This window comes from Marmota monax, unplaced genomic scaffold (genome assembly GCF_021218885.2).
Source record: "Marmota monax isolate L192 unplaced genomic scaffold, Marmota_monax_Labrador192_F-V1.1 WCK01_AAM20220418_F8-fsc00285, whole genome shotgun sequence".
Classification (NCBI taxonomy): Eukaryota; Metazoa; Chordata; class Mammalia; order Rodentia; family Sciuridae; genus Marmota; species Marmota monax.
In genome coordinates this window covers 239,340-258,158 of record NW_026695045.1, presented here as the reverse complement: position 1 = coordinate 258,158, position 18,819 = coordinate 239,340, and the positions used below count along the sequence as shown (strand labels likewise).

The window sequence follows — 18,819 nt, the reverse complement described above, 5'->3', positions numbered from 1 at the left end:
TCTTTAGGGTTCTGTAGTTTTCATTGTATAAGTCTTTCACCTCTTTTGTTAGGTTGATTCCCAAGTATTTTATTTTTTTTGAAGATATTGTGAATGGAGTGGTTGTCCTCATTTCCATTTCAGAGGATTTGTCGCTGATATACAGGAATGCCTTTGATTTATGCGTGTTGATTTTATATCCTGCCACTTTGCTGAATTCATTTATTAGCTCTAATAGTTTCTTTGTAGACCCTTTTGGGTCTGCTAGGTATAGAATCATGTCATCTGCAAATAGTGATAATTTAAGTTCTTCTTTTCCTATTTTGATGCCTTTAATTTCTTTCGTCTGTCTAATTGCTCTGGCCAGTGTTTCGAGAACTATGTTGAACAGAAGTGGTGAGAGAGGGCATCCCTGTCTTGTTCCAGATTTTAGAGGGAATGCCTTCAATTTTTCTCCATTCAGAATGATGCTAGCCTGAGGCTTAGCATAGATTGCTTTTACAATATTGAGGTATGTTCCTGTTATCCCTAGTTTTTCTAGAGTTTTGAACATAAAGGGATGCTGTACTTTGTCGAATGCTTTTTCCGCATCTATCGAGATGATCATATGGTTCTTATTTTTAAGTCTATTGATGTGGTGAATAACATTTATTGATTTCCGTATATTGAACCACCCTTGCATCCCAGGGATGAATCCTACTTGATCATGGTGCACAATTTTTTTGATATGTTTTTGTATCCGATTCGCCAGAATTTTATTGAGGATTTTTGCATCTAGGTTCATTAGAGATATTGGTCTGTAGTTTTCTTTCTTTGAAGTGTCTTTGTCTGGTTTAGGTATCAGGGTGATGTTGGCCTCGTAGAGTGAATTTGGAAGTTCTCCCTCTTTTTCTATTTCCTGAAGTAGCTTGAAAAGTATTGGTATTAGTTCCTCTTTAAAAGTTTTGTAAAACTCTGCTGTATACCCATCCGGTCCTGGGCTTTTCTTAGTTGGTAGTCTTTTGATGGTTTCTTCTATTTCCTCAATTGATATTGGTCTGTTTAGGTTGTCTATATCCTCCTGACTCAATCTGGGCAGATCATATGACTTAAGAAATTTATCGATGCCTTCTAGGTTATTAATTGTGTTATTGAGTTCTATAGTTTCCTTATTCAACTTTTGTTTGGAAGATCTGTCCAGTGGCGAGAGAGGTGTGTTGAAGTCTCCCATGATTATTGTATGGTGGTCTATTAGACTCTTGAACTTGAGAAGAGTTTGTTTGATGAACATAGCTGCACCATTGTTTGGGGCATATATATTTATGATTGTTATGTCTTGTTGGTGTATGGTTCCCTTAAGCAGTATGTAGTGTCCCTCTTTATCCCTTTTGATTAACTTTGGCTTGAAATCTATTTTATTTGATATGAGTATGGACACTCCTGCTTGTTTCTGAAGTCCATATGAGTGATATGATTTTTCCCAACCTTTCACCTTCAGCCTATGTATGTCTTTTCCTATCAAATGCATCTCCTGTAGGCAGCATATTGTTGGGTCTTGTTTTGTGATCCATTCTACTAGCCTGTGTCTCTTGATTGGTGAGTTTAAGCCATTAACATTTAGGGTTATTATTGAGATATGGGTTGTTCTTCCAGCCATATTTGTTTATTTATGTTACTAAACATGGTTTGTTTTCCTCTTTGATTATTTTCCCCCCCTTTACTGTCCTACCTCCCACTATTGGTTTTCATTGTTATTTTCCATTTCCTCTTCCTGTAATGTTTTGCCAAGGATGTTTTGAAGAGATGGTTTTCTAGCTGCAAATTCTTTTAACTTTTGTTTATCGTGGAAGGTTTTAATTTCATCTTCCATCCTGAAGCTTAATTTCGCTGGAAACACAATTCTTGGTTGGAACCCATTTTCTTTCAGTGTTTTGGCTTACCCCTAAATGTGATCTGCTTCCTTTCTCTTGTAGCTTTTAAAATTCTCTCCTTATTCTGTATGTTGGGCATCTTCATTATAATGTGTCTAGGTGTGGGTCTAACATTTAATCTTTAATTATATTCTTTATGCCATTCATTCATTTCAATTTTAATAAGTCATCTTACATTTAAATTTTAATATATTTTCAAATTTAGTAAAATATTTTGAGAACTGTAAAAAAAAAAAAAAAAAAAAAAACTTCTGAAAACCCCTTACCCTCATTCATGAATCACTAACATCTGCCTTCTTCTGCCTTGTTCAAAGGTATCATGTCCCTTTACTCTTAAATATTCCAGGATAAGCTTCCAAACAAAAGATAACTTTCTTACATTACTACAGTATAATGATCAAAATAAGGAAGTTTAACACTGACATAATTCTATCACCTAAGCCATAATCCACATTCGAATTTTGCTAATGACCCAGTAACCTCCAGTTCAGGGGTCAGTCCAAGATTAGATATTCCATTAGCTGTCTGGTCTCTCTAGTCTCATTATTATTATTATTATTATTATTATTATTATTATTGTGGTGGTGGTGGTACTGGGATAGAACCCAGGGGTGCTCTACTATTGAGCTACATCCATAACATATTTTTTGTTTTGTTTTGTTATTTTGAAGATAGGTTTTGCTAAGTTCCCAGAGCTTGCCTTGACCTCAGGATCCTCCTGCCTCTACCTCTCAAGTAGCTGGTATTATAGGCATTACACCAGGCTTCCCTTTTGTAAAAGTATTTATATTTCTCCTTCCCATTAATAATTTGCAGATAAATACTTTAAGATTACATAAAAATCTTGTTTCATATCAAAATTTCATGCTAGTTTCAATATCCAGTGATGTTTACTTCATAAATCAATTATGATGTTACAAATGGTGATTTTCTTCTGTTTCATTTTTCTTCTACATTTGTTCATTTGCTCATTTAACATTACACAGAAAATACCTTCAGTGTTGTTAGCCCATACTAAGGTAAAAAATAAACTTATGATTAGGAATTCAATATTTATTTACAATTCTTATTGTTTTTAGACTGAGGGTACAAAGTCAACATTCTGTGGAATCAAAGACTACTTGGGGTAGGTTTTTTTTTTTCCCTTCCCCTTCATTGTGGTTATTTTATTAATTTAAAATATATTTAAATTCACTTATTTCTGTTTATGGCCAATCTCATTAGTTTCCATTTCCTTTTCTAAAACAAATAGATCATGTACACTTTTTAATGTAAATCCATGGAGTTTGCACAAATTTGTATGTCATCATGGTGCAGGGACCTTATTTTCTCTGTATCATTCCAGTTTTAGCACATGTACCACCAAAGTAGATATTCTTTTTCTTTTCATATTACATTATCTTATTGCTTTCTAAAATATTGGATAGTAGGCATCCTCTTCTTGTTCCTGACTTGCTTTAATGACTTATATTTCAACACAAACTTCTATGAGCATCTACCCCATACCAGGTATTCCGGATAAAACCCTGCACAAGGACGACATGGTGTCTGCCCTCACAGAGCTCTAACTTGGTTGGAAAGAGGGACAGTTAAATGAGCAACTCAGTATAGCGTGAGTATGGTGGTTGGGGAGGAACTAACTATTTGTTGTAGAAATATACAGGTGAGATGCCTACCCAGACTCTAGCTCTTAGTACAGTTGTATACTTACAAGTCTAGTCTTAAACATCTCCACAGGACTGCGAAACTCTAGGGCACAGCTGGGAATGCAAAATTACTCAGAACCTACGGTTCCTAAAATGCAAAAAACCCTCCTCTTCATAAACACCTTTTGGGTAAATAGAAAACAGTGATGATTAGGCTCTTTTTCTGTTTCACTAATGAAATCTGGACATAACAGATGATAGAGAAGATGTAAAACTTTTGCTATGTTGCACCACACAGAAAAATGAAAGACTTATTGTGTGACCTTGTGTAAATTTATTTAAATTCCATTGCAACAGGTAAATAGCTCTTTGTTATTATAAGACTTTTTTTTTTTTTTGTATTGAAGATTGAACGCAGGACACTTAACTACTGAGCCACATCCCCAACCCTTTTTTATCTTTTATTTTAAGACATAGTCTCAGTAAGTTGTTTAGGGTCTCACTAATTTTCTGAGACTGGCCTCCAACTTGTGATCCTCCTTCCTCAGCGTCCCAAGTTGCTGGGATTATAGGCATGTGTCACTATGCTCGGCTATTAAACCTTTTTTAAAAGAAAAAAAAAATGTATGTCTAAATACATTTTTTTTTCTGAAACATGAGAGTAAGAGAATACTGCATAATATTTCCTTCCTAAATATGTCAATTTGTATCTAAGACTAAGGATATTCTCCTTCCTATTCACTACATAATGATCACAGGCAAGAAACTTAATATTGATTCAATACTAGACCACACTGTTACCCTATATATAGTCCATATGCAAATATCTCCAGTTGTCCCAATAACATATTTTCTTCCTTGTTACACAATCCCTACCCAAGTCAGGGATTGAATCAAAGATCAGATTAAATTTAGTTGTCAAATTTCTTTAGTGTTACTTAGGATGGTTCCTAGGTCTTTGTTTTGCTTTAGTTTTGTGTTTTTATGATACATTTATTTTAAGAGTTTGGCCAGTTGTTTTGTAGTTTCCCTTATTTTGTAGAGTGATTATTTCCTTATGGTTGCATTCAAGTTAAAGATATTAGTCAGGGTAATCCTCGGTAAGGCCTTGCCCTTTGTGGGTCACAGTGGCAGGCACATATGTCAATTTGTGCTATTATTAGTGTTGCAAAATTTGCTTCTTGAGGTATCCACTAGATTTCTCCATGTTTATTATTAGTACACAATGAATGTCTGGAGTGGTACTTTGAAACAGTATGAATGTCATGTTCCCCAATACTTGTTTCATTCAATGGTTTTAGTGTTCATGGATGACTGCAAAATGGTCATCCAGACGTGGGCAGTTGGTATTTTTTTTTTTTTCTAGCTTCGACCTCCAGTTTCCCAACCATGATTCTGCCCCATCTCTTTGATTATGCTGCCTTTGACCAGCCAGGGTTAAGTGACTTCTTAACCTTTGGCACTAACACGTTAATATGCAGCTCTTTCTGAATTTATCACAGCCGGGTGAACCAGGCCCAGAGAGAAAGCAAACACCTCTGTAAGCTGTATCTATTCATAATAATGGGTACTAGCAACAATTCTAGCTCCTTTGAATGCCTAGGAGCTTCTTCTCCTTTGAAGCTGCATTATAGATGATGCCTCTGAGCCTCAGAAAACAAATCAGCACACTGGACAGAATTCCTTTTGCTCCTGTGTCTTTTAGCATCCAGCTAAAGATCACAAACTGTACCATAAATAGCAATGACCACATCTTAAGGAATCAAACATGATCTGTTTTCCATTGTCCTCAAAATGATACCATTAGACACTGAGTACTGACTTTCCACTTCATAGGCCAAAGTGAATAACAATTCTTCCAAACTCAAATGAGGGTGTTTTGTGCAGATCTCTTTTTGCCATGCACTGACTTATTAGAGAAAATTGCAGATTTTGTAGGTGGCTGGTTATAATAATCTAAGGTTAAAAACAGAACCATAAAAGTTGAAGACATCAGAGATCAGAGATGTCTAAAAATAAAGTAAATGCTTTTCTTCTTTCTATAATCTTCAATTAGAAGCCATTTAAGGAAGAGATAATCAACTCCAGAGACTTGTAAATATGGATTCTACAGTTCTCCCTGGCACAACTGCTTCACAAATTAATTTTCGTACATTTTGAGATGTGTTAATAAATTATTTTACCCTACTTCCATCCATGTTGCCCTTTGGATGTCAAAAATGCTAATAATGAGACAAACTTCATGATGACTAGTGGAATAACAAATCCTTGAGAAATACAGCTCTCCTAAAATGAGAAAATCCCCTTTTTGTCAGTTGGTAACTTCCAGAGGAAGATATTGGGGTCAGAGTGAGAATATTTCTCTCCAAGGCAGTGCAAGTTGAGCTCTGTCAAATCAACCAGATGTCTATGCAGTTCATTCAAAGAGAATCTCGATTTCTCTGGTCAACTTCTGTAGTCACTAAATGAAGTAGTCTCATTTCCTAAAACCAAGAACAATTCCATAATTGAAAACGAGTCTTAGCCAAGCTAATATTCAGAAACTGGATTTGAAAGCCTTCTGGGAAGATCATTCTCAGGATATGTTGTGAGCTTGCTACACTAGAACATCTAGAACTTTCTGTTTTCTGTCTCTCTACTCCGAGGATAATCTAATCCATTTCTATCCATAATCACGATTTACGCTTCCTCTGAATTCCAGGTTCATGTATCCGAATGCCTGTCTGCCATTTCCTCTTGAAAGTCTCACTGGAAATTTAAACATCATGTCTAAGATGGTGCTCTTGATTTTCCTCTTGATTTCCTCCTGCACTGTTCCCAAGAGGGAAAGGTCACCACCACCCAACCAGTCCATAGACTATGCTAGAAATCCTGAGGCCTTCCTAATTTCCCACCTCTCATGGCCCACAACAATTCTACCAGAAAGTCAGTCTGCTTCCAAAACCTATCCACCCCTCCCTTTTAAATCCTCTGCCACCTTTTCCAGTCCAATCTACAGTTTAGGTTGGGGTTATTGCAGCAGCCCACTGGCTGGACTCCTGCAAACTTCCATTTTTGCTCTGCTAACACTCACTCACTCTCTACAGAACAGACAGGGGAAACAAAAAATCCACAAAAACTTAAAAGCACAAGTCACCTAATACAACATGGGATAACAATCTGGATTCTGGAATGGAAGAGGACACTGGACATCAGTGGGAAAACTAGTGTAATTCTAATAATGTCTGTGGCTTTGCTAAGTGCATCATGGTTAGGGACGATGTTAACATCAGGGGAAGCTGGGGAGAGGGTATACAGGAACTTGATGTGTACAATATTTTTACAACCTTAGTGTAAATTAAATGTTATTCCAAAATAAAAATTTTATTTAAAAACTTCATAAACAATATCACATCACCCTTTTGTTTAAAATCCTTGAATTATTCCCAGTGCACCAAAATCTAAACTTTTTGTCATGGCCCCAGAGGTCTCTCACAACCTGGCTTCCCTATCTTTTGAACCTAGTCTACTTTCTCACTCTAAATGTTCTGGCCAGTGGTTTTCTATTGATTTCTGGAGATGTTAGGCTGTGTTATAGGCCCGGGCCTTTGGCCTTGCAGCTTCTTTGTGTTTGCTGGGGCTGCCATAAGAAAACGCCATGGGTTGGGGACCTAACCAATAGTTTCACAACTCTGGAGGCTGGCTAAGGTCAAGGTGTTAGCTGGATTGGGTTCTACTGAGGACATTCTCCTAGGCTTAAAGATGGACAGTTCCTTGCTGTGTCCTCACTGGTCTTTCCTGTGTGTGTGTGTGTGCGCGTGCGCGCGCACAAACTTAGTGCCCCCCCCCCCCCCCCCCCCGCTTTTGGTACCAGGATCAAACCCAGGGATGTTTAGCCATCTGAGCCACATCCCCAGCCTTTTTTTATACTTTATTTAGAGACTGGGTTTTGGTAAGTTGCTTAGGTCCTCAATAAATTGCTGAGGCTGGCTTTGAACTTGCAATCCTCCTGCCTCAGCCTTCAGAGTTGCCAGGATTACAAGCATGCACCACCCATCCAGCTACCCTAGTACTTCTTTGTGTGTCCAAATTTTTCTCTCAGTCAGACTGGTTTAGGGCCCACCCTAATGGCCTAATTTTAACTTAAAATATCTCCAAACACAATCACATTCAGAGGTAACATCACTTTGGTGTGTATGTTTGGGGGGATATGTCTAAGTCCATAACTGTCCTCTTGGTCTGCAAAGTCCTTCAGATGGCTGGCTCTGTGCTGCACTCAGGTCCCACATGGACTCCTCATCTTTTCTGAGAGCCCTTCCTGACTACGTGGCTTCAAGCTGATTTCTCCCTATCCTGTTTATTGCCGTATTAGTATTTAATCACATCTGTAATTCTTTTCCTTAACTTGTTTATGATCTGCTTCCCTGACTCCCTGAGTAATGGGTCTGTCTTACTGCTGTATCTGCGATATCTCTCCTAGCGCCCAGCAGAAAGTTGATGCTCAAAATTTGCTAAAGAACAAATGGTTTATTGATAATTCAGACGAAATATGAGTATCATTTGGAAAAGGTTATTAACACAGTTAACCCAAGGTATGGCCATTACAGTAGCAATATCTAATATCTGTATAGTTCCTAACAGCTTGTACATAAACCAGTCTCTAGGAATCTGCCACACTCTGAGGCAAGCATTATTTATTATATATTGATAAAAAAATTAAGACTGAATGGTTAAGGGTTTTGCTTAAGGTCATATAGCTGGAACTTCAATATATACTGATTTTTTTATATAGATGAACTAGAAACTAAATATTAATTCTGAATATTTCTTTCAAGCAACCTCCAGGGAGAGCTCTGTGAAAGATAGAGCTTAGTTTCCAGGAAATGGAAAAGAACTAGACGTTCTTTCCGTCTAATCAGAGGAGTTTCTTAGCTGCGGAATAATGTCCTTGATGAAATGTGGCTAACCAGAATATATATATATTGCCCAAGGGCCATGGGGGTGGGATGATGGTAACGAATAGTTTTTTTCCTAAACAGTTTTCAGGTGTATGAAGAAGTGAAGACATTTGTAGAACCTGATTTCCTAATTGTTTATTCCTTAAATCTGTTAATTCTCAGTCTTGTTGTCCCTTGGATTCACCTGGGGGAGCTTTAAAAAAAATCCCATTGCCTAAACTATATCCCAGACAAATGAACAGCACTATGGGGGTGGGATGGTGGTGTCCATGACTTGTCCCAGGTGATTTTAATATGCAGCCATGATGGACAGCCACTGTTCTAGCTCCTCACAGTGGACAGGTGGGGTTGGCATGTCCTGTGTCCTGCCAAGGGAACATATTCAGACTGTGGAATGGACAGAGGGTGGACTCTAAAACTGCGCACACTTCTGTTTGGAGAATTTAGCTTTCTGGAAGGGAGTGTTACATTCTTCATGTGCGTTGGCTTGTTTTCTACCAGTCTGCACCTGGGACCTAGTGAATCAAAATCCCAGCAGGTAGGACCCAGACACTAGCCATTAAAACTTCTCAGGTGAGTCCAGCCTGCAGCCAAGGCTGAAACCCACTGCTTTAAATGGTGCCTATTTTGTTTGGAAGCGGAAGCAAAGGTCAGACTGCCCCCATTAACCTCATGGAACCCCAGTAACCTGGCAGCAGGTGTCCCAGGAGCAGCCTCTCCTCCAGCTGAACCAGGCCGTGCTAAGCACTGACTCTCAGATGAAGATTTATGGCTTGGATAAACAACAGAACCGTAGCTTGGCATAGCGCCATCCTCCCCAGCACTAATTAAGGCCTAAATAATTCTCATCAGTATGTGCATAAAATAAGTGGGCCTCAATTTAAGACAACATCCCCATTGTGTCCTGGCTAATGTAATCACAGTTTGCAGCTTTTCACAATCATAAATTTACTAATAGTATTTTTAACAAGGATGAGAAGGTATTTCCATCTAGTCATCCTGCCATTTTTTTTTTTACTAGAGTTTAGGTCATGTTAAAAAAATTACTTATATGATAATTGATAATGGGATAACAACATGGACTCTATTCAACCACTAATCAATATGATTATCACTAGCATCTTTCAATTATTGCTTCTTATCATCATCTATTTCATTACATTTTTGGCAGGTAAGGGAGGAAACAGGGTGCAGATAGTAGCATGAAGGATGGGAGCTGAAAGATAAGAACAGACACCCAGAAAATGCCAAGAGATGAACTGAATTTATTAAATAACTTGGCAATGCAGTGAGACAAGACCAACACCCACTACTGGACTGCTTTCTGAACTGAACCCACTCAAACCTCCATGATCAATCCTGGGCAGAAAAACCTTACAAGCACATACAAGCACATGCCATTGGCTTAGGGCTCAGTTTTGAAATCATGGGCTGCACAGAGATGTCTTTTCTTTTTTTAAAAATATTTATTCTTAAGTTTTAGGTGGACACAATATCTTTATTTTACATTTATGTGGTGCTGAGGATCAAACCCAGTGCCTCACGCATGGTAGGCAAGCCCTCTAAACACTGAGCCACAACCCCAGCCCCCCCCCAGCTGTCTTTTCATAATTAAAATATTATTAGATAAATATTTATATTTCTTGTGTTCTGATTTTGAAGCATCAGCAAGTGTGAATGAAAACCTATGGAGTCCCCTTTTCTGCCTCCCTGGGACCAACCTTGAACCAGCTGGATGACCAACTGCTGCTGCTGACTATGACTTGGCAAAGAAGGCTAATCCAGCAGTGGTGGGGCTGTCTGGTCTGATGGCCTGGGCAGCAAGACCTGGGGATGGAGGATGCAGAGCCAGGCAGAGGCTGGGGCGGGGACTCAGACACATGGGGTTCCTCTTCAGTGTAACAAGGTGGCAGGACATGGACTTTGAAAAGGTGAGTGCCACAACAGAGAGATAAGGAGCAGGCCCACAGGCAGGCTCAGGGTCAGCATGTTGGGGAGGAGACAGCAGCACAGGTAACAACAGCTGGCACTTCTTCCAGAGTCAGTCCTCACTCTGCCTGAGGGTTAGTGCTTCTCTTGCAGGCTGGCCTAAGGCTCAAAAAGGCCCAGTTCTTGGCATCAGCAAGGGATGTCCATCTTGGAGTCAGCATCCCCTGATTCTAAGGTGGACAATTTGATATTTTAAAAATATTTAAGGGGCTGGGATTGTGGCTCAGCTATAGAGAGCTCGCCTTGCATGTGTGAGGCCCTGGGTTCGATGGGTTCGATCCCCAGCACCACATAAAAATAAACAAATAAAATAAAGATATTGTGTCCAACTACAACTAAATAATACATATTTTAAAAAAATATATTTAAAAGTCCCAGGGTGACTTATTATGCCTTTCTTCCCAGCAACTTGGGAGGATGAGGAAAGAGGATTCCAAGTTCAAGGCCAGCCTCAGCAACTAAGTGAGGCCGTAAGCAATTTAGCAAGAATCTGTCTCAAAAGGAAAAAATAAAAAGGGCTGGGGATATAGCTCAGTAGTTAAGCACCCTGGGTTCAATCTTTAGTACCCCCCAAAAAAGATATTTAAAAGTTTTAATTGATACATAATTGTACATATCAATGGGGTGCAGTATGATATTTCAATATGTATACAGTGTGCTATGATCAGATCAGGTAAACTGCCATATCCCAGGGCGGGAACTTTTATCTTTTATCATTTATCATTTCCTTGTATTGGAAAGGGTAACCTGCTATTTTAAAGTCCTATAAAGGGAAAGTAAAGAAGCCAAATTCTAAAGGAGTAGGAAAAAGAACTTAGCACTTGCCAAAAGGGGATACACGAAAATAAATGATAATTTCATGATTTTTTTGGACTATTTGAAATGAAGAGAGGATAAAGCAGAAAATTACAGGGTCCTATCAACCTACAATGGTCACCATGTCCTCCTCTCTGTACCTCTACACCTGGAGAGATGATCTGAGAGGCATAGAGAAAGGAGAGAAAGCAGAGGAATTTTTTAAATAGACTAAAAAGATAATTTAAAGCAAAATTTCCCCTCCTATTTTCTGACTGTGCCAGGAAAAGCAACTCAGGTGCCTGATCTGATCTCATCAAACTTTTTCTGATAGTGCACAACTACGTCAGAATGGTCAGGCCTACTTTAATATCCAATGAGCAGAGCTCAGAGGGCAGTGCAGTCATTAAAAAGCATATGGGGGTGCTGGGATTGTGGCTCAGCAGCAGAGTGCTCGCCTAGCACGGGCGGGACCCGGGTTCGATCCTCAGCACCACATAAAAATAAAGGCATTGTGTTGTGTCCATCTACACCTAAAAAATAAATATTAAAAAAAAGACTTAAAGAAAAAAAGAAATTGAAGAAGACCTAAAAAAAAAAAAAAAAAAGCAGATGGGGAGGGGGGCATCATGCCTTGTTAAAAACAGTATATTACATGATTCAATTTTGGAGGAACTGGTTAAAGAATAATAACCAGGGGGCTGGATTGTGGCTCAGTGATAGAGTGCTCACCTAGCATGCACACGGCACTGGGTTCGATCTGCAGCACCACATAAATGTAAAATAAAGATATTATGTCCACCTAAAACTTAAGAATAAATATTAAGAAAAGAATAATAACCAGTAACGTGAACCAAAATGTTACCAGCAGTCATCTCTGAATTGTGTGATTACTACTGATTTTTCCTTCCTTTACATTTTTCTTACATTCTTCAACTTTTAATAACTGTGTATTAATTTCCCAATCCGAAAAAAAAAGCCATTATTTTACAAGGGTTTAAGTTTAAGCTTTAAACACTTAATGATGCTGTTGTGATTTTGAGGAGGTTGGCCAGCAACCTGCCTTTAATTTCAGGCTGCTGATGGGATGGTCCAAAAGTTCCTGTTTGGGTCAGCACCCTAAGGGAATACCAAATACGGGGTTCACATATTTAGTGGGAGGGGAGCACTCCAGGCAGCAGTGTTCTTTCCTCTGGAAGGTTCCCGAAACTCTGGATAAGGCATATGGCTGCAACAGCTGGCAGGGAGATGGATCAAGTGGTGCAGTTTTGAGATCTGGTGAATGCTGTTCTGAGTTTTTCTGAACCAGGAGTTGGTATCCTTTTTTTTTTTTTCTTCTGGAAAGCACCAAGTAGGAAATATTTTAGGCTTTGCAGCCATGTGATCTCTCTTGCAACTACTCAACTCTGCTGCTGAGAAGCAGCTGGGACAATATTACAACAGATGAGTGTGGCTGTGTTTCAATAAAACTTTATTTACAGAGAATGCAGTTTGCCAATCCCTGAAGAACTCCAGTTTCCCCAGCATAGTTCAAGAAGCTAAGTGATCAGGTACAAGTTCCTGTTAATAGGTGAGTCATTAGATAAGATCTCCCCCTCAAGTGAAGGGTTGACTACAGATGATTTCACAGAAAAGGAAGTTCATTATTGTACTTATGGTTTTGGCCATTTAATATGTTGGTCTTTGTCCTCCACATAAACTATGAGTATCGAAGTTTGGAAAGTGAGTCTGCATTTTAAATACCATCCATGTAATTCATACAGGGACATGTAAATAGAATGAGCTTGATCCACCTTTGCTGAGTAAGAAATGAATGAATGATTGTCTTCTACCGAGCTGGTGTGAAATGTAGTTCTTGAGTGTCACCTCTTGGGAACTTCTCAAGCTGTATCCAAGTAGATTGCACCTTAAATGAGACATCCTGTGTCCCCAGAGTTGGGGAGAATGTCCTGAACAAAGTAGCCCAGAAGAACAGTCAGGTTGCCAGGTCACATAAAAAGTGTCCCAGGGCTCAGGCCTCTGCTGTTCACTCCCTCCAACCTGTAAGTTAACATAGTGTCTACCTCACAAATACGTCAGTACCTCCTAGAGGAATATAATTCTGCCCAGATATTTCTAGAAGATCAATACAAACAACCAAAGGTTGGGCCTGTCCAATGTCCCTTCTATCGGGTTTCCTAGTTTCTCAGTGACTGATTTGAAGCTGAGGGAGTGTGAGACCTGAGCTTTTGTCCTATGACTCTTTGGTACCTCCATACCCCCTGCCTCCTATTTTGCCTCACCTCAGTCAAGGCACCAAAGAGGTCAACTTGTCAAGAACTCTTTCTCGCCAGGCTCAGTGCACACCTATAATGTTCACATATGTGTGCATTCACATATGTGAACATATATGTGCATACCTATAATCCCAGTGGCTCGGGAGGCTAAGGCAGGAGGACTGCAAGTTCAAAGCCAGCCTCAGCAAAAGCGAGGCACTAAGCAACTCCGTGAGACCCTGTCTCTAAATAAAACATAAAATAGGGCAGAGTGCCCCTGAGTTCAATTCCTGGTACCCCCCAAACAAAACAAAACAAAACTCAACTCTTAATCTTGTCCATTTTGACATAGCATCAATCTTTATCTTCTACAAATGCAAAACATGTCAATGAGGTAGAAATGAGCAGGTGAATCCCTGCAGCCTCTTGATCCAAACTCTTTCCCTGACAGGTCCTTGTGGAACCCACATCCTATCTTAGGTGAGCCTCCTGGCTATATCAAAATGTTCACTCTCAAGACGGGAATTTAGAATCATCTCACCCCAAAGAATCTGGGACAAAAGCCAGGTTAGAAGATGGATTTTAAGCAATGCTAATGAACAACGTACTTGGCTAAAATCTAGTTTGGAGTCTGAATGCCTCACGAGGTAAACATTTTGCAGGGGTTCATCCTAGTTTTCATATGGGATATGTGTGTGAATGCACATATATGTGAACATAAGCATAGTCCAGCCAATAGAAACAGCATGCACATGTGTACTGGGTGGTATTCATTTTTCTAAGTAAATATTAATGGTCATTGAGAAGATGTGTTCTAAATCTAACAGTAAGGAACCAGATCCTGGAGTTCTGAGTTCCCTGTTGTCCTTTCCAGGTCGCAGAGATTTATGCAGAGGCCCATGGAAGGTACACACAGATGAGAAAAAGAAAAGCTAGGCCACAAAATAGTTCCAGGGAGAAATCCCAGGGAAATAACCCTCAGAGGTCTAAGGCCAGAACATTTCTGGGGTCCCGGTTCCAGATGCTGGTGCTGGCCCTGGCCATATGAAGGACTCTCAGAGCCCAAGAGGCAAGCATAGCACAGAACGAGAGGGCTACTCACGCTGTCGTTGCTTCCTTTGTTGTCCTCATACTTGGTTTCTATATGAATGGAGAATTTTGGCAGAAAGGAACACTATGGAGAAAAAACAAATATGCATTAGCACAAGCTCTCTCTACTCTGCACACGCTCAGTACAGCCTCTGCTCTCCTCACCATTTGGTTGGGAGCACGGCTTTACAGCAGAAGTGTTGATCTACTATGGCAATATCCCTATGCACTTACGAAAAGCCACCTTTAGGAGCATGAACACAATTTCTTCCAGAAGTCAGGCCAGAGAGAGAACCCAACAGGAATATGTTCTGTGGGTCCTGCCACCAGCTTTGGAAAAGCAAATCCCTAAAACAGAGGTCAACTCTGGTCTGGAGAGCTAACCCTGGGGAGCAATTGCCACTATTGGATAAATGGGGGGGTCTGCTTTAACTTCTATATAAATACTTACATAAAGTTAGGAAGGTATAACTTTAAAAGTTAGTCAGACTGGCTTTTAATATGACTTTGGATAAGTCATTCAACTTCTCTGAACCCCAGCAGTATCAAACAGGAATAATAATTATTAACTAAGAGTGGCATTGTGAAGGTTAAACAAAATGATGTGCATAAATATAGTGGCAGAGTGTGTGCTTAGCATGTGTAAGGCCCTGGGTTTAATTTTCAAAACAAAATAACAAAAATAACACACACACACACACACACATAAAAATATGTAAATATAATATAAATAATGCTGAGCACTGAGTTAGCATTCAACAAAACTCAGTGATCCATGAGGCTGCAGCCGAGCTTGACCAGAAAAGTCAGCCCTTCTTGCTGGCTGCATGAGGGACACTACAAACCCGGACTGCAGCTCGGCCCTAGTGTTCCAGATTGTCTCATTCTGTGTATCCAGTAGATCTTAAGAGGTAAGGCAGCTTGAGAAGAGGATTTTGACAAATGTTGGTGTAACTACCCTCCTGCTAGCACTGAGCTGGCCATTACTTTTTGGATATAGGTTTGAAGGCTAATTGGTAAAATGACCCAGGGACTCCACTGGGAGCTGCAGGTGTTGGGGAAATGAGACTTCACTTGATCTGATCACAGTCCCAAGAGGCTGGGTCCTTTATGTACTTATCTACTACTCAGGGAATGTGCTTTCAACATCAGCACAGTCTGAATACTTTCAGAGTCTCATGTATTCTTTGCAACAATCCTAAGGGGTGGGTACTGTTATTATTAACATCACCCCTGCTTTCAAGATGAGGAATGGAGGCACAGAGAGGTTAAATAAATGGCCCATAACCACAGTTATGCATCTAGAGTCAGGTGTGAAAGCAAAGTGGGCTGGCCCCAGTGTCCATGCTCTTGACTACTACCCCAGTGCTTCTCACAGGGGCGTATCTGGTCTAGCAACAGCAGCATCACCCTCAAACTAGTTAAAAATGGAAATTCTCAGGCTGCACACTAGACCAATTGAATCAGAAACCCTAGAGTGGGGTCCAGCAATTTATGTTTCACTTGTTCAAGTTGGAAAATCAGCTCACTCTCCCATGCATGGGAAGGAAACAGAGTGTACCGTCTAAAATCCAAAAGTCCACAAACACCTACCCTCATCTCTTGGGCTTCATCCCCACAATGACCATGCTTCCGTTTTAGAGCCCCGGGGGCATCCGTATGAGAAGGCAGAGGTCTTGGACATGCTAGGGATAATTTTCCTGGCATCACATGCCTGTGTGCATTCTGCATCCATCTGTCTGAATCTGAGCAAAATAAGCAATCTGAACCGTGACTAAGGAAACACAGAAACAATCAATCCCAATGATTGCCTTTATGGAGAATGAGGCCCTGTGATTATTCAATAACACCTTCTCTGCTGATTTCTCTCCAACCTCTCACTTAGTAAGTGAGGCCCTCATATCCTGTTCCAAAGGGTTCCAGGACGGTCTGCTTATTGAGACCCTGGAGAATTCAAAGCCCCCAGCAGAGCTTTGAGAGACTCATGAACAGGAGGGTCTTGGCCTAGAGGCCCTCTTAAAAATAACCAACCTTCAAGTGAATCAGTTCTGTACTTTTAAACCCATTATTCATCTGAGGGCCAATCCAATGAGTGGCGGGACAACAGGGCCATGCAGGGTGTGAGTAGACCTAGGGGGTGCCATGTAGAAAATCATAAGGATTTTGCATTAGTTGAACCTCCAAAACCATTAAACTAGGTCAAACAAATGAATTTTAGGATTTGGGGTATTAAACTCAAATATGAAATGCAAAACTCTTATGCAAATTAGCAGGTGCTGTTATTTTTGAGTCAAAGACTCAGGTTATTTTCATGTCAGAATGGCAACCTTGCCCTGAGGTTGGGAGCGCACCTGCCTGTGGCAGCGGAAGGATGGGAACCGGATGGGCCAACTCCAGGCTGGTCAGTGCTTTCTCTGCTAATCCCTTTGGAATACCTGACAGCTAGTTCTTGAAGTCCTGGAGTATGCAAGTGTCTAAAAAGTTAAAATCAGAAGTCTGTAGCTCTAGGCATTTTCAGACCTGTCATTAAACTCTTTCCAGTAAGATGTCCATCTTAAGATACACTTCTGCCTGCCCCATGCAGGCTAGTGGTTGTAAAAATTCCAGCACACAAATCCTAGCAATCTATAAGTGTTAGGCCCCAGCACTCGGCTTTGCCCTTCCTGTCTCACAACTGATCATTTTGATCCAGGCTTTGATGAGAACATAGATGCTGTGACAGAAACACCTACAACTTCCCTTTCATCCACTGCAAAACTTCTGCTTATTAGGTTATACTTCTTGTTCTTGGTGAAACAGAGAAAGACGTCTTTTTCCCAATGCAAAATAATATAAAGAAAAGCCCTGACACATTTGAACCAGTTGACTTAGGCTCAAATCCAAGACACAGTGCGCTTTGGGCAAATTCTTTTATCAGCCCCAGCCTAAGTTTCTCCATTTATAGAATGAGGATAATACTCTTCTCTGTGGAGAATATCAATGAGGTCAGGCAGGTAAGGCCCAGCATAGCGCTTGGCATGTCACAGGTGCACAGTAATAATAAACATTCCCAAGATTCTTCTCTGGAACCTTGTCTCAGTGATAATTTACATCTTCTCCCTGCCTCCTTCCCACAGCCTAAAAAAATATTCCTAAAAAAAAAAAAAATGATCACAAAGTTCTTCGTTTCTTCCTTTATCTATAACCAACCCCAATTCTGTCTTTATAATCAAATATATTTAAAGAGTAGTCAGTCCTGGTCAGCTCTACTCTTTTGGTCTCTCACCTCTTCTCAACCAGTACAATTTGGTATGGAGATGACTAATTTGCAAAACATTTCCAAATCAGCACACTTTTTTCATCTGCACCCTATAGACCCCTACAGAGGGTGAAATGACCCAGCAACTCCTCTGTCCTTACAGCAGTTCCTGCTCAATCCTTCTTCCACCTTCAGTGGAAGTGATCCCTCCTTCCTCTTCTTGCTCCAAAACTTTGTCCCTGGTCATCTCATCTGTTTCTGATTTGCCCATGACCATTCTTTGCAGGTACCTCTCAAATCAACCTCTAATTCCAACCTCTCTTCTTACATTTCAGCTGCCCAAAGGCCACGCCCAGATGGTCTCACAGGTACACCTGACCTGAAATGTCTGCACTGAACTTGAATGTTCTCCTTCCCTCTAGTAATTTTCTAGGGTGGGGGTGAGGGGACAAATTACCACAAATTCAGTGGTTAAAATAAAAGACATCTGTTCTCTCACAGTTCTGAGGGTTACAAGTGGAAACCAAGGTATTAGCAATGTGGATTCCCTCTGAAGATTCTAGGGTCCAGAAGCCCCAAGCAGTCTTTGGTTTGTGGCTACATAGCTGTAGCCATTGTCTGCAGCTTCATATCACCCACCAGATGATGAGCTCCAATCCTGTCATTCTCCAACAGGAGGATCCTCCTTATACCCCATCACCACAGGGAATGGCTTATGTGATGGTTACCACAGTTTTCAGACCTCTGAGCATCTCTTTGAAGTTTGCTCACATTAATACTTTTGCTGCAACCAAATATACCTCTACCCTAGACATTCTCAAATATGCAGGGGGAGAAGTGAGACTCTCACTTTCCAATCCTTAACTTCCTCAAAATATGTGCAATCCCATAAAGATTCTGACATTTCCCTTGAGTGAGGGGGATTCCATGCCACTGAGGGACCTGTCATGAGGGGTGGGAGTGGAAAAGAAGTCAGGAACT

General features: G+C 40.3%; 1 protein-coding gene and 1 non-coding gene across 3 annotated transcripts in view; both read right to left on the bottom strand.

Moving 5' to 3' along the window:
- Positions 1-18,819, bottom strand: part of Pitpnc1 (phosphatidylinositol transfer protein cytoplasmic 1) — a 253,057-nt gene that overhangs the window by 81,670 nt on the left and 152,568 nt on the right. The window contains exons 1-2 of one of the 2 annotated variants that reach the window (XM_058573716.1): positions 16,194-16,876; positions 14,614-14,685 (exon numbers count right to left, since the gene is read on the bottom strand). In XM_058573716.1, coding sequence (XP_058429699.1) covers positions 14,614-14,685; positions 16,194-16,331 — 210 coding nt within the window. In that variant the 5' untranslated portion in view covers positions 16,332-16,876. Of the gene's footprint in view, positions 1-14,613; positions 14,686-16,193; positions 16,877-18,819 lie in introns of those variants that run through there. The other variant, XM_058573717.1, reaches the window with a different exon arrangement.
- Positions 3,162-3,264, bottom strand: LOC124081553 (U6 spliceosomal RNA). The gene has a single exon (XR_006848075.1). It is a non-coding gene; the product is annotated as a U6 spliceosomal RNA (small nuclear RNA).